This window comes from Podarcis filfolensis (assembly GCF_964270895.1).
Source record: "Podarcis filfolensis genome assembly, chromosome: 18".
In the NCBI taxonomy this organism is placed as follows: Eukaryota; Metazoa; Chordata; class Lepidosauria; order Squamata; family Lacertidae; genus Podarcis; species Podarcis filfolensis.
The window spans coordinates 8724429-8751629 of record NC_139622.1 but is presented as its reverse complement, the minus strand read 5'-3'; the positions used below and the strand labels follow the sequence as shown (position 1 = coordinate 8751629).

Below are 27201 nucleotides of genomic sequence, written 5' to 3'. Positions count from 1 at the left end.
TAACCCAGAAATATTACCTCGGGTTAAGAACTTTGCTTCAGGATGAAAACAGAAATCGCGCGGCAGCAGCAGGAGACCCCATTAGCTAAAGTGCTGCTTCAGGTTAAGAACAGTTTCAGGTTAAGAACGGACCTCCAGAATGAATTAAGTTCTTAACCCGAGGTACCACTGTACTGCACTATAAAATAAATAAGACAGTGTTGTAGATGACAAAAATTAAAATTAATTTTTTCCCTTACCTGCACTTATGATAGTCATTGTTTGGAGGGGGGGGCTTTTATCCATTTCCACAGTCGCGCAGTCAATCCATCAGTAGCTGAACTGGGTTCCACACAGTCACAAAAACCAATGAACCGACAAAGCCACAAACACGCAAAATAAACAGCAAAAACAAAAGTGCCAAACTTAATCCGTTCCGGTTTGACTTCCGAAACGTTCTGAAACCAAGGCACGGCTTCTGATTGGTTCAGGCGCCCCGGAAACAACAGCCGACAGCTGCGTCAGACGTTCGGCTTCCGAAAAACGTTCAGAAACCAGAACACTTACTTCTGGGTTTGCGGCGTTTGGGAACCAAGGCGTTTGAGTCCCAAGGCGTTTGAGAACCAAGGTACCACTGTACTCACGGTGGCCAACCCAATGTCCTAATGGGAAGCTGAAAAACAGGACCCAAGCACAACGCCACTCTCCCCTCTTGGTGTTTCTTGCAACTGGTCTTCAAAAGCATCGCATCCTCCTCTGAGTGTGGATGCAGAGCTGGTAGCCATTTTGTGGCCTTCTTCTTGCCTCAGGGACAGCCCCTCTGTCTTGTTTTCCAGCGGCGATAGTCCTGGACAGCTCTGTACATGGCTACCTCATTGAAGGCCTGGCTCCTAGCTCCGCCGTGACGGTCTTCATCGCCGTCGCCAACGATGGAGGGAGCACAGATGGATCCATTCTGACCATCCATACCAAGGACTCCGGTGAGGGAACACGGGGGGGGGGGGTTCCTGGGGTTGCGTTTCCTCTCCGTCCCTGCGTCCGTAGCATTGCTACCTTTCCCATTCAGCCCCATGTTTGTGCCTTTAATAATAATAATAATTTTTTATTTACACCCCGCCCATCTGGCTGAGTTTCCCCAGCCACTCTGGGCAGCTCCCAATCAAGTGTTAAAAACAATACAGCGTTAAATATTAAAAACTTCCCTAAACAGGGCTGCCTTCAGATGTCTATAAGTCAGATTGTTTTTTTCCTTGACATCTGATGGGAGGGCGTTCCACAGGGAGGGCGCCACTACCGAGAAGGCCCTCTGCCTGGTTCCCTGTAACCTCACTTCTCGCAATGAGGGAACCGCCAGAAGGCCCTCGGTGCTGGACCTCAGTGTCCGGGCTGGACGATGGGGGTGGAGACACTCCTTCAGGGATACTGGGCCGTTTAGGGCTTTCAAGGTCAGCACCAACACTTTGAATTGTGCTCGGAGACATGCTGGGAGCCAATGCAGATCTCTCAGGACCGGTGTTATGTGGTCCCGGCGGCCGCTCCCAGTCACCAGTCTGGCTGCCGCATTCTGGATTAGTTGTAGTTTCCAGGTCACCTTCAAAGGCAGCCCCACGTAGAGCGCATGGCAGTAGTCCAAGCGGGAGATGATAGGGTCCCCTTCCACCAGGCAGTAGGAAGCTGCATTCTGGAAGCTGCCAGACCATTGGAGCAGCGTGACAACAGCCTTACAACTTATTATATGGCAAGATAAGATACCGAGAAGCAGCAGGCGCGCTCGAGATCCAGCAACTTCTTGTACTGATCCATAAAACTATCCGAGCGACTCGTTTACTGGATGCCCCCTCTATAAGAGGCAGCCGTGGGGTTATTTTCATACAAGCCCATGTTTTATCCCCATTTACTTGCTCATTGGGACGCGGGTGGCGCTTTGGGTTAAACCACAGAGCCTAGGACTTGCCGATCAGAAGGTTGGCGGTTCGAAGCCCCGCAATGACGGGGTGAGCTCCCGTTGCTCTGTCCCTGCTCCTGCCAACCTAGCAATTCAAAAGCACCTCAAAGTGCAAGTAGATAAATAGATACCGCTCCGGCGGGAAGGTAAACGGCGTTTCCGTGCGCTGCTCTGGTTCGCCAGAAGCGGCTTAGTCCTGCTGGCCACATGACCCGGAAGCTGTACTCCGGCTCCCTCGGCCAATAAAGCGAGATGAGCGCCGCCACCCCAGAGTCGGCCACGACTGGACCTAATGGTCAGGGGTCCTTTTACCTTTACCTTTTACTGGCTCATTACAGTTGCTCTACACTGAATCAGTCAATTTATTTGTTTCTTTGTTTTATTTGCGTTTCTGATACATTTCAACAGAAGGGGAAACCGAAAGTAATAAAAACTAAGGTGGGGGGGGGGGGAGAGTTACATATTACATATTCTATTACATTCAAAAATACACTCCAAGGACTCAGCTACATTAGTAAAAAAAAACACAGTGTTTTGTATGCATTACAAACATGCAACACTAGATGGCGCAGTGGAGCAGAAAACTTTTATGTACGGTTTTACATAGTGGTTCCCAACCCCCTTGTAGTTCTGTGAAATGAACAATACTGTGGCTGTATCCCTGTGGATGGCAGGAGGGGGTGGCGTTGGTTTTGTGATAGGAATTTTGAGGTCTTAGATATATGGCAATGTTCATAACCGCACGTACATAGATCAGCACAGGAAGACCGACCTGAAGCCATTTTGATTCCTAAACTGAGCAAATGTTTTCTCTGCAAGGTTGAAGTGGGAAACCTCCCCATTGTCTCTTTCCTCACAAATCCTGTCTTAAGGGCACATTCAAGATATGAATAGGGTGTGAGCCTGTGACCTGGCCCAGGAACTAAGTATTTATCAGTACAAAAGACTGGCCAGGCTCCCCAGGCAATCCAATCAAGTAACCTGCCAGACAGGAGATAAACAACGACAGGAGAAAAACAACATTCAAATTTCTGTTTTAGACCGCCTTTTCTGTGATGTAGGTGTGATGTATCTGAGGGGTGGTCTTAGGCTACACCCCTTCTGTGATGTATGTATGATGTTTCTGAGGCTGGTCTTGATCTACAGGGTGGCAATTTCAAAAGTCTTTATAAGGCCTTGCACACCATTTTTCTGGGTCCCTCCTCTCTCCTGCCGGTGAGGGGAGCACCCTGTTGCAACAGATCAATAAAGGCCAAGCCTACAGGATGCTGTTTTGCTCCAAGTTGTCCTGGCTGGTGTCTTTGTTTTTGTCCAAGGGAGCCCTCAGATTTTTTCCGTTAACAGTTTCTCTTTGCTGAATGCCTCGGCCTCCGAGATCTGAAGCTCCCTCTTTCTCTCTCTGCTTTCTCGGCAGATTACGACGAAACCGAAATTCTCTCCTCCGTCCTTTGCGTGGGGTTCCTTTTCGTCCTGCTTGCCGGATCCCTGGCCTGCCTATGGAAGCATCGATTGTGCGTGTCCATAAAGTATCGCCTTCCCCTTCCCAGTAGGCCCAACCCGTCGTTTGCTAGGGCTCCCAACTTTTTCTTCTCTCTCTCTTTTAAAAATAACATCCTCCGGAGAGGGCTCAAAGGAATAATTTTGCCACTTGGGACTGCATGATTCAAGAAAACACCCTGTGCATAGCTGTCAAGCGTCCCTTATTTGGCGGGAAAGTCCCTTATCCCAGCGCCGTGTCCCGCTGCTGTTCCTTATTGATGGATGTCCCTTAAATTTCCCGGGTTTCAAAGGAAGCAGCTCCTCTCCCTTCCTCCCTGCCGGCCAGGGAGGAGGGAGGCTCCAACTGTGTTGCTTGGCTGCCCAGTCCGCCCCCCTCCGGCCTCCTCTCACCAGCCTCGGCCCCCGGGAGCCCCTCCCCGCTGGGACTGGTGGGAGCCTCGGGCCCTTCCGCCGCCATCCTCCTCGCGGCCGCCGAACTGAGCGTCTCTCCCTGGGGCCTCCCCTCTGCCCATCACTGCCACTCCCACTAGGCCGTACTGCCGCTGTGCCACCGAAGGACCCGGATGAGATGGGCAGCCTGGCATGGCCTACGAATTGCTGAGGAGCCTTGAGAGGAGAGCGAGGGCAACCATAGAGAAAGCAGTTCAGAGAGAGGAGGAGGAGGAGGAAGAGGAAGAGGAGCTGCGGGCAGGTGTTCCAAGGGCTACAAGGGAAGGACCGCAAGCGCTTCTCCCATAGATTTGTAGTGGTAGACTAGCATAGATGGTCTGATCTGTGGGTTTACTTCGGGCGCTATTCCCCCCCCTTCTTCCCGCACCACCTGATGGAACTGAGAGCTGCAGATGGAGCACGAGAGAAAAGATACAGAACTGCAGCAGCATCTTCGTAGCTCGGACTTCGTTTTGCGCAAAAAGCGGTTGCTGCTTGTAGTTATTTAATTGCAGTGTTTCATCGGCTGGTGTCTTGAGCAGCAACCTCTGGAAACGAAGGGCTAAAAACCGGCGCTGCTCTCCAAAATTACCTGATCCCTTTTAACTGGTTGACTAAAATCCCTTATTTTCAAGGCTGCTGGTCCCTTATTTTCAAATCTGTAAGCTGACAGCTATGACCCTGAGCCCCTTTCTACACCGGCCTGTGGGAAAGTCTCTCCCTTCTGGACTACGGCTTCCATCGGCTCCAGTCGTTGTAGCCATCTCAAACTACAACTCCCGCCAGCCTCAAGTCACCAGGGCTGTTTCAAACTACAACTCCCATCACCACCAGCCAGCACGCCGACTTGGGCTGGTGGGTCGTCCAAAAGTATCTAGAGAGAACCAGGTTGGCAGAGGCTGGCATGCCCCGTGCCAGGGCTCAGTGGGGCTTCCTCAGAAGCACATTTCGGAAGCCTGCGCCACCACTGAGGCAGCCCTGTCCACACATACATATACACACACACACACACCTCAGCTTGCTTGTTTAGGGAAGCTTTTAATGTTTGATGCATTACTGTATTTTAATATTTTTTTGGAAGCTGCCCAGAGTGGCTGGGGAAGCCCAGCCAGATGGGTGGGGTATAAATAAATTATTATTGTTGTTGTTGTTTAGTCGTTTAGTCGTGTCCGCCTCTTCGTGACCCCCTGGACCAGAGCATGCCAGGCCCTCCTGTCTTCCACTGCCTCCCACAGTTTGGTCAAACCCATGCTGGTAGCTTCAAGAACACTGTCCCACCATCTCGTCCTCTGTCGTCCCCTTCTCCTTGTGCCCTCCATCTTTCCCAACATCAGGGTCTTTTCCAGGGAGTCTTCTCTTCTCATGAGGTGGCCAAAGTATTGGAGCCTCAGCTTCAGGATCTGTCCTTCCAGTGAGCACTCAGGGCTGATTTCCTTCCGAATGGAGAGGTTGGATCTTCTTGCAGTCCATGGGACTCTCAAGAGTCTCCTCCAGCACCAGAATTATTATTATTATTACACGAGTCTCATTCTGCAAAGGAGACACTTTGAAACTGGACTAAAATCTTCTGCCTGCTAGGATGCAGTTTTGTTGCTTGGGCTAAGCAAGGAAAGGGAGGACTGTTGCTTCAGAAACTAGATTTCGCTTTCCTTTTTAATTTTCCAAACTCGTTTCACTTGAAGTCCTTTTTTTTTATTTTTTGTCTCCTCCCTCCACTCCTTTAACTAAAATCTCTGGATTTTTCAGGCTTCGGAAATACCTGTGGCCGCCGATTCCCGACCCGGCAAAAAGCAACCTGGCTACGTGGGCACCGCAAAAAATGTGTCTGGTGAGTAATAAATAAATAAATAAATAAATAAATAAATAATAATAATAATAATAATAATAAATTTATTTACACCCCACCCTCCCTGGCCAGAACCGGGCTCAGGGCGGCTAACACCAATAAAATGACAATCAAACGTAAAAACAGTTAAAATCTGGGTTAAAATACAATTTAAAATACAGCCTCGTTTTAGTAGTAGCCCATAAATCAAAGCCATAAGGGGAGAAAAATATAAAAGCCAGGCGGAACAGCTCCGTCTTGCAGGCCCTGCGGAAAGATGTCAAATCCCGCAGGGCCCTGGTCTCTTGTGACAGAGCGTTCCACCAAGTCGGGGCCAGTACTGAAAAGGCCCTGGCCCTAGTTGAGACCAATCTAACCTCCTTGCGGCTCGGGACCTCCAAAGTGTTGCTATTTGTGGGCATACCAGAATAGTGTTATTTGGGTGGGGGGCTTGGATTGGCACAAAAGGGATTTCTCCACACACACACACACCCTGGGCAGTTAAAGGCGCCTTCGAACACAGCCTGTCTGTGATCTAAGAGCAGTTCAGCCAATCGCTGAGCAGGGGCATTAGAAAAGCATTGCAGCCCAATTAGAACATGGAACTGATGGTGTTAAGGACTCAGCCAATGGGATCATTGGCTAGCATGGTGCTTCTGTGACATAAGGGCAGTTCAACCAATCACTGAGCAGAGGCTGTAACCATCGCTGGACCCAGCAAACTGCAATACCGGCATTACGCAGGTCCAACCAGAGAGTCAGAATTTTTAAAGGACGCCCCTTAAAGCCCCTTCTTGTCCTGATGGAGCATCTCCACCCCCATCGTTCTGCCCGGACGCTGAGGTCCAGCACCGAGGGCTTTCTGGCGGTTCCCTCATTGCGAGAAGCAAAGCCACAGGGAACCAGGCAGAGAGCCTTTTCGGTGGTGGCACCCGCCCTGTGGAACACCCTCCCATCAGATGTCAAAGCGATAAACAACTACCTAGAAGACATCTTAAGGCAGCCCTGTTCAGGGAAGTCTTTAATGTGTGACATCTTAGTGTATTTTTGGTCTCTGTGGAAGCCGCCCAGAGTGGCTGGGGAAACCCAGCCAGATGGACGGGGTACAAATAATAAATTATTATTCTTATTATTATTTAGGATTTCTCTCCTTGTCACCCTGAGAAATGGAGTCGAGATTATCTCACCTTGACCATCACTGACCTCCTGAGAGTCCTCCCCTCCCAGTCGGAGGAGATGGGGAAGAAGGCGTTTTTGGGGAACCAGTGGCTGGTGGATGTTCCCGGGCCTTTGCAGAAGTCAGCCCCCATGACCAGAAACGGGAGCCCCTCCTGGGAAAGCGGGGGGCAGCCCCAGAAGAACATGTCCACCTGGAGCCGAGTGGACTACTCCAGAGTCATCATGGTACAGAAGAACCATGGTCCAAGTGAACCTCAGATAAGTCCTCACCATTCGCAGTCCTCCTCCAAGAGCCAGGATACTGAAAACTCTGCTCTCGGATCAAAGTCTGGCCAAGGGGTCTGGTTGCAGAATTTCACCTATGAGGCCCTGCTAGATGCTGCGCCAGGCAGCAGGGCGTTTGGGTCCGTGGGTGAGTTTCCACTCCTGGTGAGTCTGGTGGAGGGAATTCTCCACCCAACTGAAAGCCCGCAAGGGACTCCGAGGAGGAAACCCTAGCGTATTTCGCAAGGATCCTGCAAGACCTCCGACACGAGCTTTCTCGCTGCTCAGCTTCATTATCGTGAAACTAACCTGCTGGGAAAGGCATACGACAAGGCTGTATATTGTCTCCCTGCTTATTTAACTTATATGCAGAATTCATCATGTGAAAGGCTGGGCTGGATGAATCCCAAGCTGGAATTAAGATTGCCGGAAGAAATATCAACAACCTCAGATATGCAGATGACACAACCTTGATGGCAGAAAGTGAGGAGGAATTAAAGAACCTTTTATTGAGGGTGAAAGAGGAGAGCGCAAAATATGGTCTGAAGCTCAACATCAAAAAAACGAAGATCATGGACACTGGGACCATCACCTCCTGGCAAATAGAAGGGGAAGAAATGGAGGCAGTGAGAGATTTTACTTTCTTGGGCTCCATGATCACGGCAGATGGTGACAGCAGACACGAAATTAAAAGACGCCTGCTTCTTGGGAGAAAAGCAATGACAACATCTTAAAAAGTAGAGACGTCACCTTGCCTACAAAGCTCCATATAGTTAAAGCTCTGGTTTTCCCAGTAGTGATGTTTGGAAGTGAGAGCTGGACCATAAAGAAGGCTGATCGCCGGAGAATGGATGCTTTTGAATTCTGGTGCTGGAGGAGACTCTTGAGAGTCCCATGGACTGCAAGAAGATCAAACCTCTCCATTCTGAAGGAAATCAGCCCTGAGTGCTCACTGGAAGGACAGATTGTAAAGCTGAGGCTCCAGTACTTTGGCCACCTCATGAGAAGAGAAGACTCCCTGGAAAAGACCCTGATGTTGGGAAAGATGGAGGGCACAAGGAGAAGGGGACGACAGAGGATGAGATGGTTGGATAGTGTTCTCGAAGCTACCAGCATGAGTTTGACCAAACTGCGGGAGGCAGTGGAAGACAGAAGTGCCTGGCATGCTCTAGTCCATGGGGGTCATGAAGAGTCGGACACGACTAAACAACTAAACAACAACAACAACAACAACAACAACAACAACAACAACAACATTATGGAAGAAATGTCTTGAAATAGTAAGATTTGACCGTGGAACCAGTGATCTGGTGTGAGTGGCTGGGCTCTCCATCAACCCTGTAGAGATCTCTCAATTTCTGATAGGACCCCTCCTGCTCTTCTGCGTTATACATTGAAAGGAGTGCGATAGTGCACAAAAGAGGCACAGCTTCCCCCAAAGAATTCTGGGAACTGTAGTTCGTTAAGGGTGCCCAGAGTTGTCTCCTCACAGAGCTATATTTCCCAGAGTGGTTTATCAATCAGTCACTCTTCCCAGAGAACTCTGGGAATTGTAGTTCCGGGAGGGGAATAGCACCTGGAACAAACTACATTTCTCAGCACCCGGAACAAACTACATTCTTCATTATTCTTTGACTGTTTAAAGACGGCTTGAAATCTATAGTGCTGCTTAGGACCTTATGGATTAAATCTTTGCTCCTTCTTGCGGAATTCCAAATCGTCTTCCCCAATATTACATTCAAACGACAATAATAATAATGCAGCTAGTACAACTCCTTGCAGGGACGTGGGTGGTGCTGTGGGTCAAACCACAGAGCCTATGACTTGCCGATCAGAAGGTCGGCGGTTTGAATCCCTGTGACGGGGTGAGCTCCCGTTGCTCAGTCCCTGCTCCTGCCAACCTAGCAGTTCGAAAGCACATCAAAGTGCAAGTAGATAAATAGGTACCGCTCCGGCGGGAAGGTAAACGGCGTTTGTGCGCTGCTCTGGTTCGCCAGAAGCGGCTTAGTCCTTCTGGCCACATGACCCGGAAGCTGTACGCCGGCTCCCTTGGCCAATAAAGCGAGGTGAGCGCTGCAACCCCAGAGTCGGCCACGACTGGACCTAATGGTCAGGGGTCCCTTTACCTTACCTTTACAACTCCTCGCAATGCAGGAATCCCAGCTAAACAATCCCAGACCATCTGACTTCTTCTGAAAAATCTCCAACGCAGAACACCAGAAAGTTCTTCCTGGTGTCTAGAGAGGGAGGGAAGGAAGAACGGGGAGGAAAGTTTTGGGAAGGAAAGTTTTGCTCAGAGGGGAGGTTTCTTACGAGAGACGCGAAGGCAGGCAGAAGAGCTTAAGGAGAACATCTGTAGACAAAAGAATGAGTCAGCTGCCGAAGGGGAAGAAAATAAAATACTTAACTGTTCCTGAGAGATGGGCAACTGCTCCTGCAATTGAAAAGGGCAAGGTCAATGGAACCGTAGGGGCTGGCTTGTGTGTAGGGGGGCAGATCCTGAAAGGTCTCACTGCTTCATTATTTTGGAGACAATAAGGCTGAAGAGAGTGGGGTTCTGAGCTGGAGAGCAGCAAGGAAAAAAGGGGTATTCAAATCCATTGTGCTGCCAAGGAGAGTCGTAGGAGATGCTATGGATCAGAGCCTTGGGGTGGCGGGGAGACTTACCGTATTTTTCGCTCGATAGGACGCACTTTTTCCCTTCTAAAAAGTAAGGGGAAATGTGTGTGCGTCTTATGGAGCGAATGCAGGCTGTGCAGCTAAGCCAGAAGCCAGAACAGGGAGATGGAGTGTTGTGCAACGCTCTGTCTCGCTGTTCTAGCTTCTGGCTTAGCTGCGCAAAGCCTCCACAGGGCACAGGGATGAAGGCTCCCTGTGCCCTGCGGAGGCTTCGCGCAAAGCTAGACCAGCTATCCCAGCGGCTATCCCAGAAGCCAGATCCCTCTTGCTGTTCTGGCTTCTGGGATTCAGAATTTATTTTTTCTTGTTTCCTCCCCCCCAAACTAGGTGCGTCCTATCGTCTGGTGCATCCTATAGAGCAAAAAATACGGTAACTCGGAGGAAGGGGCAAAAAGGGAAGTTTGTTGTGGAGTGGGAAGGTGGGAGATGGGAAATGAAGGAGAGCTTGGCTACAAGATCAGGCACAAGGAATGGATCGACGCAGGATCCTGCCCTCACCGGGGCAAGCTGCAGAATTTGTCCGTGCGAGGTTTTGCACAGCACGCTGGAATCCCGAGGGAGATTGCTTGCTTGTCTGCTGCGCTTTGAAAATAAAGCTAAAAGATGAAAACACTCCGCCTGCGTTCTTTGAGAACATCCCCATCAAAGTCAGTAGGGCTTGCTTCTGAGTAAAATGGTACCTTGGTTCTCAAACTTAATCCAGAGTCTGTTCCAAAACCAAAGCGTTCCAAAACCAAGGCGCGCTTTCCCATAGCAAGTAATGCGAAACGGATTAATTCGTTCCAGACTTTTAAAAACAACCCCTAAAACAGCAACTGAACATGAGTTTTACTATCTAACAAGACCATTGATCCATAAAATGAAAGCACTTATCAATGCACTGTACCACAAAATAAATAAGGCAGTACTGTAGATGATAAAAATTAAAATTATTTTTTTTCTTTCTTACGTGCACTGGTGATAGTCATTGTTTGGATGGGGGGCTTTTATACATTTTCGCAGTCGCGCGATCGATCCGTCAGTAGCTGAACTGGGTTCCGCACAGTCACAAAATCAAATTAATTTGGAAAAGCATCAAAAACAAAAACGCAAAATAAATAGCAAAAACAAAAGCGCCAAACTTAATCTGTTCCGGAAGTTTGTTTGACTTCTGAAATGTTCGAAAACCAAGGCGCGGCTTCTGATTGGTGCAGGCGCCCCGGAAACAATAGCTGACAGCCGCATTGGACGTTCGGCTTCCGGAAAACGTTCAAAAACTAGAACACTTACTTCCAGGTTTTTGGCGTTGGGGAACCAAGGCGTTTGAGAACCAAGGCGTTTGAGAACCAAGGTACCACTGTAATCTCATCCAAGGTAGCTAGATTGGCTATGGAAGCCAGGGGGTCCTTAGACTGGACTGGTTAATCCAGTCTCAAGCTCTGCCCAACACTCAGCTTCATAGGACATGATCCACCGCTTCCTGTGTTATTATGAGAAACTAAAAAGTCTGCAAATGTTGCAACCTTTACACTCTGCGATTTCCCCTTTGCTGTTGCAATTGTACTTTTTTTACTCTAGGGGGCGCCCTTGCCCTGTTCCATTCCCTTTGTTCTTCCAGTTGCAGAAAACTGTTCTATATAGCTGGTCTGGATTTTTGGTTTTTTTTAACAAAAATGTGGTTCAGGTCTCTCTCTCTCTCTCCACACACACACACACACACACACAATTTAAAACGTGTCCCTTTTATAAATAAAAAATAAATAAAACAGCATGCTAAGAAATATAAACTTTCCAACTTATATCAATAGATAGATAGATAGACAGACAGATATAGATAATTTATTACGGTCAAAGACCAGCTCACAAACTTATATCAATTTTCTTCTCACTGCTGATAGAATTGCAGAGCTGCAAGGTCATTTATCTAGTAAGTGGCTTGCATGGGATGTTACTCCTACTCAGAGTAAACCTATTGGGAATTCTGGGCATGGTTCACCGGGATCTATTTGGGTTTTTTTTAGCGGGTCTCTCCCACTGAGCAGAAGTCCAATTTGGCTGCAACTCACAAGGTTTGTGTTTCACTGCTCCCGGGCAAAAGAAGAAAATCTGAACCCATCCTAATATTGGGAGCGGTTGGTCATGTTGCACTGGAGGCCTGTGCTAGGTCTATAAATAATGGAGGCAGCGTGGTGCAGTGGTTAGAGTGCTGGACCAGGACCTGAGAGACGACTTCAAATCCCCACTTGGCCTGTCGCTGCCTCTCAACCTAACCTACCTCACAGGCAGGGCCGAATTTCGGTTTGACGAGGCCCTCAGCTACTGAAGTTAATGGGGCCCTTTATATGTCCTTAGTAAAGGTAAAGGGACCCCTGGCCATTAGGTCCAGTCATGACCAACTCTGGGGTTGCGGCGCTCATCTCGCTTTATTGGCCGAGGGAGCCGGCGTACAGCTTCCAGGTTGTGGCCAGCAGGACTAAGCTGCTTCTGGCGAACCAGAGCAGCACACGAAAACGCTGTTTACCTTCCCGCCGGAGCGGTACCTATTTATCTACTTGCACTTTGACGTGCTTTTGAACTGCTAGGTTGGCAGGAGCAGTGACCGAGCAACGGGAGCTCACCCCGTCATTGCGGGGATTCGAACCGCTGACCTTCTGATCGGCAAGTCCTAGGCTCTGTGGTTTAACCCACAGCGCCACCCACGTCCCTGGACCTCATAGGTATCTCAAGCCATTTGCACATGTGGCCATATAACCTGTCCATGCAGAATGTAGGCACCCTATATATAGAAAGGAGCAAACCAGTGATATTTTAGGGAACAGGCTAGCAGGCGGGGCCCATTGCTTACATCCTAGGAGCCTACACAACACAAAACACTGTAGCAGAAATGGCAAAACGTACTGGAAAAATAAGAAATCCAAGACAACAAACTTTTGATAAAAGAATGGAAATGGTTTATTGAATATTTACAAAATAAACTGTAAACAGATAAGAACATTGATAGAGTTGCTGTAATAACCTGCAGTTTCATAAGAGTATATATTTAAAGCAGATGAATGAATGAGTAAATTAAGTTAATTTGGAATATGCAGAACATATAAAAAATGAATTTAAGGAGGGGGAAGAAAGTCGAGTATTGAAATGTTAAAATGATTGCATAATTATTGAAATGCATAAAACTGAAAATCATCAATAAAATAATAAGTTAAAAAAAAAATTAAAATAAACTTCCCTATGCAGGAAGACGGCTCAGGGGTCAGATAACTCCATACCCTCCAACGTTTCTCCAATGAAAATAGGGATGTCCTAAGAAAAAGTGGATGCGGGTGGCGCTGTGGGTTAAACCACAGAGCCTAGGGCTTGCCGATCGGAAGGTCGGCGGTTCGAATCCCCGCAATGACAGGGTGAGCTCCCGTTGCTCGGTCCCTGCTCCTGCCAACCTAGCAGTTTGAAAGCACATCAAAGTGCAAGTAGATAAATAGGTACCACTCCGGTGGGAAGGTAAACGGCATTTCCGTGCGCTGCTCTGGTTCGCCAGAAGCGGCTTAGTCCTGCTGGCCACATGACCCGGAAGCTGTACACCGGCTCCTTCGGCCAGTAAAGCGAGATGAGCGCCGCAACCCCAGAGTCGGCCACGACTGGACCTAATGGTCAGGGGTCCCTTTACCTTTACGATTCTATTCTCTTTAATTATGTTCTGAAAACTGGCCTACAAGCCAGAGGTTATCTGCCCTGGCCTGTAGTTCTGGCTAACTCACAGGATCCCTTGCGTTTTCCTCTTGCATTTTTAATGTTGTGAACTGCCCAAGTGATCTTCAAAGGCACTTTGCCCATGCTCAAAGGCACACTGTCCGTTTCAGCGGCTCCGCCTTGCTGGATTGGAAAGGCACTCTGCACATGCCTCAAAGCACATTGCGCCCGCATTGATGATTCGTTGGCTTTCCCTTGCGGGAATCATGGAAAGGCACTCTGCACATGCCCCAAAGCGCTTTGCGCCCACGTCGACCATTCGGCGGCTGTATGGCAAGGCGCTCTGCACATGCCCCAAAGCGCGTTGCTCTCCCATTGATGATTCGACGGCTGCCCCTTGCGGGAATCATGGAAAGGCACTCTGCACATGCTCGGAGCCACGGCAACCGGGCGAGAGGCAAGGGAGGAGACCGTGCTCCGGAGGCAGGGCTGAGTCCCAGCAGCCCGGCCCCTCGGCTTCCCGCCCGCCCCTGGGCAGCGCCGGCTCCGCCTTCTGGCTTCCTCCCGACTCCTTAACTCCCAGGGTTGCGGCCAGCGGACGCGGATCTTCCGCGGGTCTTTCTCCGGCGATGTGAGAAGCGCCGCTTGCGCCGCCTGCGCCGGAGCGCATCCCCCGCGGCCGCGGAACGATGGAGCGCGCAACCAGGCTGTTCCTGGCGCTGGATGTCCTGTGCCTCGTGGTTGGTAAGGAAAACTCGACCCCCCCACACAAAAAAACCACTACTAGCCCCCCCCACTTCGCTGTCCCCTCTTCTGTCTGCGTTTGAACCCTCTCCCCAAATTTATCCGTACTTTACGCGCCTGGAAATGGGGAAAGGGGGCATCTCCTTGAACCCCCCCCCACTCAAAGCTGCCCATCTAAGACTTAAGCAGCCTGGCCCAAGTCGCCTCCATCTCCCCCCCCCCAAAAAAAAATTCACCAACGAGGAAAGGGGGGGTGCGCCCTATTTTCGCCCAGCTAAACTAACCAGGACACCCGCAAAAATTGTGAATAACAGGCGTGGCTTTTGCAAATTCCTCCCCCCCAAAAAAAACATTTTATGGGGAGGGTCTTCTAGGAATTTTTCCTAAGTCCGCTCTCCCCCAACTGCTTTTGCTGAACGGCCCCCCCACCCCCGGAAAAAAAAAATCTGGGATATTTGCCCAACTTGAGACACTCTGGGTTTTAAATGGGGAGGGGGGCTTTGAGCAACTTCCTTTTTCCCCGGGACCCCCACCCTATAGAAATACATGTGGGCAGTCTGTTTCTCCAGTTAAGCATGTCTGTGCCTTTAAAAAAAATAATTAACCCCCCCCCCCAATTCAGATCCCCAGCAAGGAATGATGAAATCCATTATACAGTCAACCTCTTGGCTTTGGGGGGGGGGAACGCACACACCCCCACACCCCATATTTTCCTAATTTGGTCTCCTTTTGTTGCAAGTTCTAAGTCATCTTCTCATTTGCTACCGCAAAAGGGGGGTGGAATGGCCCTAAGGTTTTATTGATACCATCTGGGGGGGGTGGAGAAGGGGGGGGTGAAGGACCACTCCCTGTCCCCCCCCCCCAGTGCAAAGAAACGTTGGCTTCCTTCGGATGCCAGCTCATCTCAATTCCTCCTTTTGATTCCTCTGTGACGGGTCGCCACCCCCCCAAAAAAAAACCCACGGCGGAGGGAAGATTCGAACCCAGCGCCGCTGTAGAAATCAGCCCAGACTGAATGACTCCACAATTCTGCGATTCTCTGGTTTTGATTGGTCTCTGTTTCAAGAAATGCCCTTCCCACTGTCTGTCTGTTGACCTACGGTCTTAATTCGGCGATTTGTAACGACGACCCTAAAAGGCGGACCGTGGAGCTGTTTTCTAATGCTGCCGTTTTTTTCTGGGGGTGGGCGCTGAGGTTGATGATGGAATGGGTGGCTGGATGGCGATCTGGATCCAAATCGGTTTGACTCACTGCTGTTCCGTTCTTTGCTTGAAATTATAATATCCTTCCTGCCGACTGAATGGTCCTTGGGGCAGGTTATGATAAAGGTAAAGGTAAAGGGACCCCTGACCATTAGATCCAGTCGTGGGCGACTCTGGGGTTGCGGCGCTCATCTCGCTTTATTGGCCGAGGGAGCCGGCGTACAGCTTCCGGGTCATGTGGCCAGCAGGACAAAGCCGCTTCTGGCGAACCAGAGCAGTGCACGGAAACGCCGTTTGCCTTCCCGCCAGAGCGGTACCTATTTATCTACTTGCACTTTGGCATGCTTTGGAACTGCTAGGTTGGCAGGAGCAGGGACCGAGCAACAGGAGCTCACCCCGTCATTGCGGAGATTCGAACCGCCAACCTTCTGATCGGCAAGTCCTAGGCTCTGTGGTTTAACCCACAGCGCCACCCGCGTCCCTTCAGGTTATGATAGTTTGCAGTAAAACTCACATATATAAGACCCCAGAACCACTCGGTCCACCAGCCTTTAGCTCCCCTGGCCAGTGGTGTGCTGCAGTCTTGGTGCAAGTGGGAAGAGATTAAATCAAGATTCTAGTCCTCATCGTTTCCAAACAGAGGTCTGGTTTGCATCGGAGCCTGCCTTCTGTCAAGTCAGGCCATTGATCAATCCAGCCTGGCGTTTCCAACCCAGACCGGCAGCAGCACATCAGCGTTTTTCATGCAATCATAAAAAATCTGTAGAGTCGGAAAGGGACCCCGCGGGTCATCCAGCCCAACCCTGGAATCTTTTTGCTCCACAAGGGGCTTGAACCCACGACCGTGCGATTCGATGTCTCGTGCTCTGCCGACTGAGCTGGTCTTGCTAGCTAGGGACGATGGGAGTTGTGATCCAGCAACAGTTTGGGAGGCGTTGCTTTAAAAGGGAAAGCAAGGTTTTAGTCCTCATGTTGGCTGATTTAAAGAGGAACTTGGTAATGTCCCTCTTATCGAGACAGGCCCTGACCGGCAGCATGCACAGATCTTTGTGTGCATTTGCTTTCTGGAGCTGGCTTTCCCCCCCAGGGCCTTTCAGCGGGTTGGGATAGATGACCGCATGGGGTCCCTTTACGATTCTAGGGCAGGGCACTGGGTGAAGGGGAAGAGGTGGGGAACGTGAGCCTGGCCTGGCCAGCAGGAAGGGGGTCAGGTTTGTCTTCACTTTGAGATTCCTGGAGGTGATTTTTTGGCTGCCGGCGGTGGCCAAACCGCCCTGCCCTTCGCTTCCGTATTTGCCTGTCAAGGTTCATTTCCAGACCTTTAAACCGATGTAGAGCGAGAGCCGTGGAGCAAATGAGAAGCCCAGCCCTGCTGGATCAATCGTTGGAATGGCCATGTTGTGTGGATGCCTGACGAATAATAATAATAATAATTTATTATTTATACCCCGCCCATCTGGCTGGGCTTCCCCAGCCACTCTGGGCGGCTTCCAACAAAATATTAAAATACAGGAATGCATCAAACATTAAAAGCTTCCTTAAACGGGGCTGCCTTCAGATGTCTTCTAAAAGTCTGGTAGTTGTTGTTCTCTTTGACATCTGACGGGAGGGCATTCCACAGGGCAGGCGCCACCACCGAGAAGGCCCTCTGCCTGGTCCCCTGTAACTTGGCTTCTCGCAGGGAGGGAACCGCCAGAAGGCCCTCGGTGCTGGACCTCAGCGTCCGGGCAGAACGATGGAGGTGGAGACGCTCCTCCAGGTATACTGGGCCTTTGAGGCCGTTTAGGGCTTTAAAGGTCAGCACCAACACTTTGAATTGTGCTCAGAAACGTACTTACCGTACTTACCATCTTCAAAGCAGCTACTCTATTCCGAACTTAAAAATGGAAAGCGTAATGCTGGTGGTCAACAAAAGAGGTTTAAAGACTCTCTCAAGGCAAATCTTTTAAAAAAGTAGTACAGTGGACGCTCGGGTTGCGAACGTGATCCATGCGGGAGGCACGTTCGCAACCCGCAGTGTTCGCAACCCGCCACGCCACGTCTGCGCATGCGCAGGTTGCGATTTGGTACTTCTGCGCATGCGCAAAGCGCAATCGCCAAAACCCAGAAGTAACCCATTCTGGTACTTCCTGGTTTCGGCGCATCCGTAACCTGAAAAAACGCAACCTGAAGCATCTGTAACTCAAGGTAAAGGTAAAGGGACCCCTGACCATTAGGTCCAGTCGCAGACGACTCTGGGGTTGCGGCGCTCATCTCGCTTTATTGGCCGAGGGAGCCGGCATACATCTTCTGGGTCATGTGGCCAGCATGACTAACCCGCTTCTGGCGAACCAGAGCAGCACACGGAAACGCCGTTTACCTTCCCGCCGGAGCGGTACCTATTTATCTACTTGCACTTTGACGTGCTTTCGAACTGCTAGGTTGGCAGGAGCAGGGACCGAGCAACGGGAGCTCACCCCATCATTGCAGGGATTCGAACCCCCAACCTTCTGATCGGCAAGTCCTAGGCTCTGTGGTTTAACCTACAGCGCCACCCGTGTCCCTGTAACCCAAGGTATGACTGTATAAATGCCGACAACTGGGAAACACTGGCCTGCGAGCGCTCCAGTTGGATCACAGCCTTTACCAAAGTTGTTGTGGGCTTTGAAGACACTCGAACTCAGGACAGGACACAAGGGAGAAACGTGCTAAGAGGAAGGCACGCTTGGCAAATCCACACCGTGATCAACTCCTGCCCGGAAACCAATGTCCCCACTGTGGAAGGACGTGGGGATCCAGAATCGGCCTCCACAGTAACTTACGGACTCACTGTTAAAACCATGTTTATGGAAGACAATCTTACTTGGCGATACAGGAATCTCGGCTACAGCATCCCCGACAGATGGCCCTCCAAGCTCTGCTGAAAAACCTCCAAGGAAGGAGAGTTTCGCAGCACCCAACATGATGCCTTTAGGAAAGCCACAAACAGGATTCGAACACAACTCTCCCTTCCCGGAATTTCCGGCAAGTGCCGTTCAGAAGCATTGCTGCCTCTGACCGTGGAGGCAGACCATAGTCACCCTGGCTACTCGCCATTGATAGCCCTCTCCTACCCACAGTTTGTCCAATCCTATTTTGAAGCCAAGCCATTGTAGTCTCCAGTGGCGGTGAGTTCCGTAGTTTAACTATGCATCATCTCCCATTCCCAGCAAGGCTCATGAATTTGAACCCAGGACTGAAGCGAATTGACTCTGATTGTTGGTCTGGGACTCCAGATTTTGCAGGTGGATCATTCTGAAGGAAATCAGCCCTGAGTGCTCCCTGGAAGGACAGATCCTGAAGCTGAGGCTCCAAGATTTTGGCCACCTCATGAGAAGAGAAGACTCCCTGGAAAAGACCCTGATGTTGGGAAAGATGGAGGGCACAAGGAGAAGGGGACGACAGAGGACGAGATGGTGGGACAGTGTTCTCGAAGCTACCAGCATGAGTTTGACCAAACTGCGGGAGGCAGTGGAAGACAGGAGGGCCTGGCGTGCTCTGGTCCAGGGGGTCACGAAGAGGCGGACACCACTAAACGACTAAACAACAACAATTTATATCCCATCTATCTTGCTGGGCTTCCCCAGCCACTCTGGGGAAATATTAAAAAACAGTAATGCATCAAACATTAAAAGCTTCCCTAAACTAGGAAAAAATGTGGCTCCCCCTGCAAGGACTTTTTAGTTTAGAGGAAAAGGTGAAGATCAACAGGACAGAAGTGTATTAAATGATAAACGGCATGGAGAGAAGAATTCACGACTTGCAGACATCCAGCAAAGCATTCCGCTGGGAGATTCGGGGCAAGATAAAAAGACAGGACTTTTTCACGCAGCGTGTCGTTAGACTGCGGAACTCCCTGCCACAGGAAGCAGCCGCGATTTTAGATGGTTTTTGATAGAGGATTGGGCATATTCGAGGAGAAGGAGAAGGCTACTATCACAGCTTTCCTAGCGGGGCACCGCGATGTATCTGAATGCAAGTTCCTGCAAAACACAGTTGGCTCTCTCACACTCGGATCCTGCTAAGCCGGCGTCCCACTGGTTGTCGACCGCAAGACTGGACAGACCACTGGCCTGATCCAGTCATCGGCTCTTCTCAACGTTCCCTGGTGTGCAGTTACATTTCGTAGGGATATGTATTTAATTGCACGGTTCCTGCTGAGCTAATCTGCTTTGCCTTCCTTTTCCTCCCAAATTTCTTTCATAAAATACAGGCTTGAGCCCCCAAAAAGTTAAGGAACACAAATCTCTCAATGGGTTGGATAAAAGGATAGAATAACTTGGTTTCTCGGTGTGCCAAGTTTCCCCAAGACACACAATTTTTTGGGGGGGGGGAATAAGCAATAATTGGATGATTTCTGGAGCCAAGCATCTTAAGGAAACGGAAAGTTGACATTTGATAACTGCCACCTTTTGAGGAGGAACCTTTGGGTTTGCATTTTATTTCATTTTTTTAAAAAAATGGCAATAAACAAGTACAGATCCCCCCCCCCCCCCCGAGGGCAAAAGTACTCAGGAGCTGATTGCCATCTTCCCACAGGGCCGAAGGTCGTCTCTCTCTCCCGCTGCAGCCGCAGCCGGTCCCTATCATCATTCCCTTCTCATGGCAAACCGAAGTGGTTGAGGGCCTGTCATTTTGAGAGCAAAAGAGGGCCTTTGGGGGAAAATAAGGGAGCAATTTCTGCACGCTTGGGCGAAGGGCGGGGGGGTGGCCTTGTTGTAACCAAAAGAAAAGAGAAAAAAGAGGTCTGCGGAATAGCAAGGGGAGGCGAGGCAGGGGAACTCCCTGCCACTAGAACCATTCCTCATCTCCCTCTGTATTCTATAGTATAATGTGCAATTAAAATAATAATAATAATAATAATAATAATAATAATAATAATAATAATAACCGTTCCAGATTAATTGGAGACTCTTTATCGTGGGTCGTGAGTTCGAGTCCCACATTGGGCAAAAGATTCCTGCATTTCAGGGGGTTGGACTAGAGACTCGCAGGGTACCTTTCCAACCTTATAATTCTAGGATTCTATTATTCTGATGGAGGCGGAAGAGCCCTGCATTCAAATCCTGCTACTGAATGGCTTTGGGAAAGTCTCTCTCCCTCTCCTAAGAACCAATTCATCTGTATATCCGGAATAAAGCACATTGACACCCCCTTCTGATTTGTTGTTTAGTCATTTAGTTGTGTCCGCCTCTTCGTGACCCCCTGGACCAGAGCACGCCAGGCCCTCCTGTCTTCCACTGCCTCCCGCAGTTTGGTCAAACTCATGCTGGTAGCTTCCAGAACACTGTCCCACCATCTCGTCCTCTGTCATCCCCTTCTCCTTGTGCCCTCCATCTTTCCCAACATCAGGGTCTTTCCCAGGGAGTCTTCTCTTCTCATGAGGTGGCCAAAGTCTTGGGCCTCAGCTTCAGGATCTGTCCTTCCAGTGAGCACTCAGGGCTGATTTCCTTCAGAATGGAGAGGTTTGATCTTCTTGCAGTCCATGGGACTCTCAAGAGTCTCCTCCAGCACCATAATTCAAAAGCATCAGTTCTTCGGCAATCAGCCTTCTTTATGGTCTAGCTCTCACTTCCATACATCACTACTGGGAAAACCAGAGCTTGAACTATATGGACCTTTGTTGGCAAGGTGATGTCTCTGCTTTTTAAGATGCTGTCTAGGTTTGTCATCGCTTTTCTCCCAAGAAGCAGGCATCTTTTAATTTCGTGGCTGCTGTCACCATCTGCAGTGATCATGGAGCCCAAGAAAGTAAAATCTCTCGCTGCCTCCATTCCCCCCCCCCTTCTATTTGCCAGGAGGTGACTGGGGTTAGATTCCTCCATATAGTTTTTGCATGAGTGGCTGCCTAAGGAAGCATATCTCTACCCTCATCGTCTAGATCAGACACTGAGGTCCAGCTCCGAGGGCCTTCTGGCAGTTCCCTCCCTGCGAGAAGTGAGGTTACAGGGAACCAGGCACAGGGCCTTCCCGGTGGTGGCGCCCGCCTTGTAGAACATCCTCCCATCAGATGTCAAAGAGATAAACAACTACCTGACATTTAGAAGACATCTGACAGCAGCCCTGTTTAGGGAAGTTTTAAATGTTTGATGTTAAATTGTGTTTTTAATACAGTGGTACCTCAGGTTACAGACGCTTCAGGTTACAGACTCCGCTAACCCAGAAATAGTACCTCGGGTTAAGAACTTTGCTTCAGGATGAGAACAGAAATTGCACAGCGGTGGCGGGAGAGGGAGGCCCCATTAGCTAAAGTAGTACCTCAGGTTAAGAACAGTTTCAGGTTAAGAACAGGCCTCCAGAACGAACTAAGTTCTTAACCTGAGGTACTACTGTATTCTGTTGGGAGCCGCCCAGAGTGGCTGGGGAAACCCAGCCGGATGGGTGGGGTATGAATATATTATTATTATTATTATTATTATTATTATTATTATTATTAGTGCCGATGTTGTCTGTGGTTGTTTCCTTCTGGGAGAAGGCGGTGCAAGGAGCTATTGGACAGTATCCATGTAGTGGAATGCTAAGTCCTACCTTTGTTGTTAATGACTGATGTTCTAATGTATTTTTAATCTTTTCTTGGAAGGCGCCCAGAGTGGCTGGGGAAACCCAGCCAGATGGGCGGGGTATAAATAATAAATTTATCATTATTATTATTATTATTATTATTATTATTATTATTATTAATTAAGGAAGCAGGCTGGTTAACGGAAGGCTTTGCTTTGTTTAAAAACCACCCGTGCAGAAACCAAGCGATTCCGTAAGCTGAACCCTCCCACTGCTTTTTGCATTGACATGGATGGACCTTTCTCACTTTGACAACTGCTGTTCTTTCAAAGTGACCATGCAGAGTCCGGCCTGCTCTTTAGGGTTGTCGTGTAAAGTAAAGGTAAAGGGACCCCTGACCATTAGGTCCAGTCGTGGCCGACTCTGGGGTTGCAGCGCTCATCTCGCTTTATTGGTCGAGGGAGCCGGCGTACAGCTTCCGGGTCATGTGGCCAGCATGACTAAGCCGCTTCTGGTGAACCAGAGCAGCGCACGGAAATGCCGTTTACCTTCCCACTAGAGCAGTACCTATTGATCTACTTGCACTTTGACGTGCTTTCAAACTGCTAGGTTGTCGTGACGAAGATGCAAAAGGGGAATCATCATAAAAGCCTCCGCAACCAAAATCCTTGGGAAGACAGGAAGAGGCAAATGCCATGAATAGGGAACAGGAAGGAGCCGATCACTTTAAGGAAGTATTTTTAATTGCCGGCTAAAAGATACTCCAGATTCCGCCTGCAAAGCGTTTGTTCCAATTTTTTTAAAGTGTAAACACCCGTAAAGGTTGGAGACGCATGCTTACAATCTTTGAAGATGTCTGCCCCTTTCCTAAGCCTCTGCAAAATATGCTGTAAATGTGAAGAAGGATAGACAGTTAGATAAAAACATCACACATTTGATGATTTAACAAAATCCATATGCTTCGCTACGGCAGGGGTGCCCTTTTTCAAAGAGGGACAGATTTGAAGTGAACATGCGTGAGGGCCGACCAAAGACGTTGCTGAGCTTTTTTAAGGATTTTACCCCAGGACACGTGGGATGCGGGTGGCGCTGTGGGTTAAACCACAGAGCCTAGGACTTGCCGATCAGAAGGTCGGCGGTTCGAATCCCCGCAATGACGGGGTGAGCTCCCGTTGCTCGGTCCCTGCTCCTGCCAACCTAGCAGTTCGAAAGCACGTCAAAGTGCAAGTAGATAAATAGGTACCACTCCGGAGGGAAGGTAAACGGCGTTTCCGTGCGCTGCTCTGGTTCGCCAGAAGCGGCTTAGTCCTGCTGGCCACACGACCTGGAAGCTGTACGCCGGCTCCCTCGGCCAATAAAGCGAGATGAGCGCCGCAACCCCAGAGTCGGCCACAACTGGACCTATTGGTTAGGAGTCCCTTTCCCTTTACCCCAGGACATATACTGCCACAGGGGCCAGATTAAATCTACCGGCGTGATGGATTGGGCCCCTGGAACGGACTTTGGGCATGCCCGCTCTACGGCGAGGGAGCAAATATCCAAGGAGGAAAGGCTACTGAATTGGGGGCATAGCTGTCAGCTGTTCCCTTTTTAAAGGGGAAATTCCCTTATTCCGAATAGGATTAAGAAAAGGGGAAAGTTGACAGCTATGATTGGGGGGTGCTTTTTCGTTTAGAGAAAATTCGAGCGAGTGGCGACGTATAGAAGGCTGCAAAAGTACCGTATTTTTCGCTCTATAAGACGCACCAGACCACAAGACGCACCTAGTTTTTGGAGGAGGAAAACAAGAAAGAAAATATTCTGAATCTCAGAAACCAGAACAGCAAGAGGGATCGCTGCGCAGTGAAAGCAGCAATCCCTCTTGCTGTTCTGGCTTCTGGGATAGCTGCGCAGCCTGCATTCGCTCCATAAGACGCACACACATTCCCCCTTACTTTTTAGGAGGGAAAAAGGGAGTCTTACTGAGCAAAAAATACGGTATACGCAGCAACGGAGGAAGGGTTTTCCTGCATCTCGTGAGCACCCAGAGGAGCCGAATGTCGGGAGATTCAGGACAGATAAACTTCTCCGTGACGCGGATAGTTTGAACGGAGGAACTCCCTGCTGCAGGAGGCTCGCCAACTTCAAATAGACCAATTCGCTGTCCTCTGCCTCCACCGATGAAGACATTTCAGAATACCGGTTGCGGGAAACTGCAGGGAGGGAGAGCAGTGGCGTAGCGCGGTTTGCTGTGTCCCGGGGCATGCAATGGTGCTACATCAGCCCAGGTCTCGCTGCCGAAGTGCCTTCCCTCGCACTGTGAGCCCGGCCGGCCAGTGCAGCCCTTGGATCATCCCTTACAAAGCAGCTGGTGTCTGGCAGGGTGGCATGAGGAGCCAAATGCCCACACGAAAAATGTGCCCGGGGACTGGCAACCCGCCCTCTACGCTATGCCCCTAGGGGAGTGTGCTTTTGCACTCGGAACCCACTTTCAGGTTTCTCGCCCGTGCTGCAAGAACAGGAGTTTGGGCCAGCTGGGCCTGATCCTGCAGTAACTTCCTGGGTCCCAAATGAGAGAAGGGACTGGCTCAGACTCTCTGGAACGAGCTGCCGGATCAAAAGATTCAGATTCGAGAGAGAGAGAGAGCTCTGCCCGTCCACCGACTCTTGTTCGCTCTGCATCGGGGTGTGGTTTTCTGCCTGAGAAGGCTTGGCGTGGGACTCGCTTGCGGCTTTGGCGAGAACTTTGGCTGGGCAGGTACGGAATGCAGAAAATCCACCTGGATTGAGCAACTTTCTCTTCGGCTGTTTTATCTTGAGCCTAGCCCAAGCGCTTTTGCTTTTCGCATGCACCGCACTCTGAAAGCCATGGGTGGGCAAACTAAGGTCTGGGGGGCCGGAGGTTCATGGCTTATTTGGGATTTGAACCCGATTTCTCACAGTCTATTTTTATTTTATTTTTATTAAGTTTTCTAAATTTCATTACATATCAAAAATAAAGAAAATACAATCCATAACTTAAAGCATTGCTTAAATAAAGTATCAACTTCCTTCCCTCCCTCTGACAGACTTCCACACACCATTACCAATTTCTTGGCATACCTATATCCACTTTTGTTGTTGTTGTTGTTGTTGTTGTTGTTGTTGTTGTTGTTGTTTAGTCGTTTAGTCGTGTCCGCCTCTTCGTGACCCCCTGGACCAGAGCACGCCAGGCACACCTGTCTTCCACTGCCTCCCGCAGTTTGGTCAAACTCATGTTTATAGCTTCGAGAACACTGTCCCACCATCTCGTCCTCTGTCATCCTCTTCTCCTTGTTACCTCCATCTTTCCCAACATCAGGGTCTTTTCCAGGGAGTCTTCTCTTCTCCTGAGGTGGCCAAAGTCTTGGAGCCTCAGCTTCAGGATCTGTCCTTCCAATGAGCACTCAGGGCTGATTTCCTTCAGAATGGAGGGGTTGGATCTTCTTGCAGTCCATGGGACTCTCAAGAGTCTCCTCCAGCACCAGAATTCAAAAGCATCCATTCTTCGGCAATCAGCCTTCTTTCTGGTCCAGCTCTCACTTCTATACATCACTACTGGGAAAACCATAGCTTTAACTATATGGACCTTTGTCGGCAAGGTGATGTCTCTGCTTTTTAAGATGCTGTCTAGGTTTGTCATTGCTTTTCTCCCAAGAAGCAGTCTTCTTTTAATTTCGTGGCTGCTGTCACCATCTGCAGTGATCATGGAGCCCAAGAAAGTAAAATCTCTCACTGCCTCCATTTCTTCCCCTTTTGTTTGCCAGGAGGTGATGGGCCCAGTGGCCATGATCTTCGTTTTTTCGATGTTATGTCAATCTTTTAGCAATCACCTCCTTCTATGTAAATCAGTTCCCATTACCAAACATTTCAACTCAAACCTACAAGCGTTTTCAACTGTTTACAATTTTCTTTCATGTATAGTAAAAATTTGCCCCAGTCTTTTTGGAACAGTGTGGAAGCGATGATTCTTCAACATCAACTTCGTTGGACCGGTCATGTTGTACGGATGCCTGATGATTGTCTTCCAAAGCAACAACTCTATTCTGAACTTGGAAACGGAAAGTGTAATGCTAGTGGTCAACAAAAAAGGGATAAACTCCCTTCCAGAAACCTATGTCCCCACTGTGGAAGGATGTGTGGATCCAGAACTGATCTCCACAGTCACTTACGGACTCACTGTTAAAACTGTGTTTATGGAAGACAATCTTACTCGGCTACGAGGGATCGCCAAAGAAGAAGAGAGTTATCCGGACACACCCGGAAAAGCTTTTTATGCCGTTTCCTCCAAATTAAGAAGCTTTCCCTCGCGAAATCAAGCTCCCTCTGTGCTTTTTAAGGAAGCAGAAACGACCTCCCTGCAATTTTAATCTACCACCCGTCCTGTATTTTAAACCTCCCGTCTCCTTCCCCCCATTTCCTCCTTCTCCCCCCTCCGCCCCCGTTTAACCCATTTACGTCCTATTTTTATATTATACCTCCCCCATCGCACCGTAAAGTCTTTCCCGTGCCGACGTAAATTTATTTTAGGTGTGTTTGTTTTTAGCTCTCCCGAGACAATCGGATGACCCTCCTTGCCCCGGCGAGAGCAAAGAAGACTTCTCCCAAAATAGTTACCTACTCCTCCATAATCTTTTTTTTTATAAAGCGCCTCTTAAGAAAAGCACAAAAAGGTTTAATTTGGAGTTTCTGCAGCTCCTCTTAGCCCTAAATCTGGTTTAACCACAGGTGGGCATTGCTGACGTCAGGGCTCAAGTGGCGATTCGGACTTATTCTTTACCATTGCATTTTTCCTCTGGGAATAGAACAGTCTAAACGTGCCTCTAAAATTAGGATTCCTCGTTGCACCTGCATCCTCCAGCCATATATAGATATATGCTTCCTTAGGCAGCCACTCACGCAAAAACTATATAGGGGAATCTAACCCCAATCACCTCCTGGCAAATAGAAGGGGAGGAAATGGAGGCAGTGAGAGATTTCACTTTCTTGGGCTCCGTGATCACGGCAGATGGTGACAGCAGCCACGGAATTAAAAGAAGACTGCTTCTTGGGAGAAAAGCAATGACAAACCTAGACAGCATCTTAAAAAGCAGAGACATCACCTTGCCAACAAAGGTCCGTATAGTTAAAGCTATGGTTTTCCCAGTAGTGATGTATGGAAGTGAGAGCTGGACCATCAAGAAGGCTGATCGCCGGAGAATGGATGCTTTTGAATTTTGGTGCTGGAGGAGACTCTTGAGATTCCCATGGACTGCAAGAAGATCAAACCTCT

At 49.3% G+C, this 27201-nt stretch overlaps 2 protein-coding genes across 3 annotated transcripts in view; both read left to right on the top strand.

Moving 5' to 3' along the window:
- LOC310753321 (interleukin-6 receptor subunit beta-like) overlaps nucleotides 1-10732 on the top strand; it is a 32954-nt gene extending 22222 nt beyond the window's left edge. The window contains exons 11-14 of one of the 2 annotated variants that reach the window (XM_083594482.1): nucleotides 816-959; nucleotides 3339-3435; nucleotides 5600-5681; nucleotides 10128-10732. In XM_083594482.1, the coding sequence (XP_083450608.1) occupies nucleotides 816-959; nucleotides 3339-3435; nucleotides 5600-5681; nucleotides 10128-10157 (353 nt within the window). In that variant the 3' untranslated portion in view covers nucleotides 10158-10732. Of the gene's footprint in view, nucleotides 1-815; nucleotides 960-3338; nucleotides 3436-5599; nucleotides 5682-6818; nucleotides 8832-10127 lie in introns of those variants that run through there. The other variant, XM_083594481.1, reaches the window with a different exon arrangement.
- A 3276-nt stretch (nucleotides 10733-14008) lies between these two features.
- Nucleotides 14009-27201, top strand: part of PLPP2 (phospholipid phosphatase 2) — a 24401-nt gene continuing 11208 nt past the window's right edge. Inside the window, exon 1 of the mRNA XM_083594873.1 lies at nucleotides 14009-14210. Within this exon, the coding sequence (XP_083450999.1) occupies nucleotides 14156-14210 (55 nt within the window). The 5' untranslated portion in view covers nucleotides 14009-14155. The remainder of the gene's footprint in view (nucleotides 14211-27201) is intronic.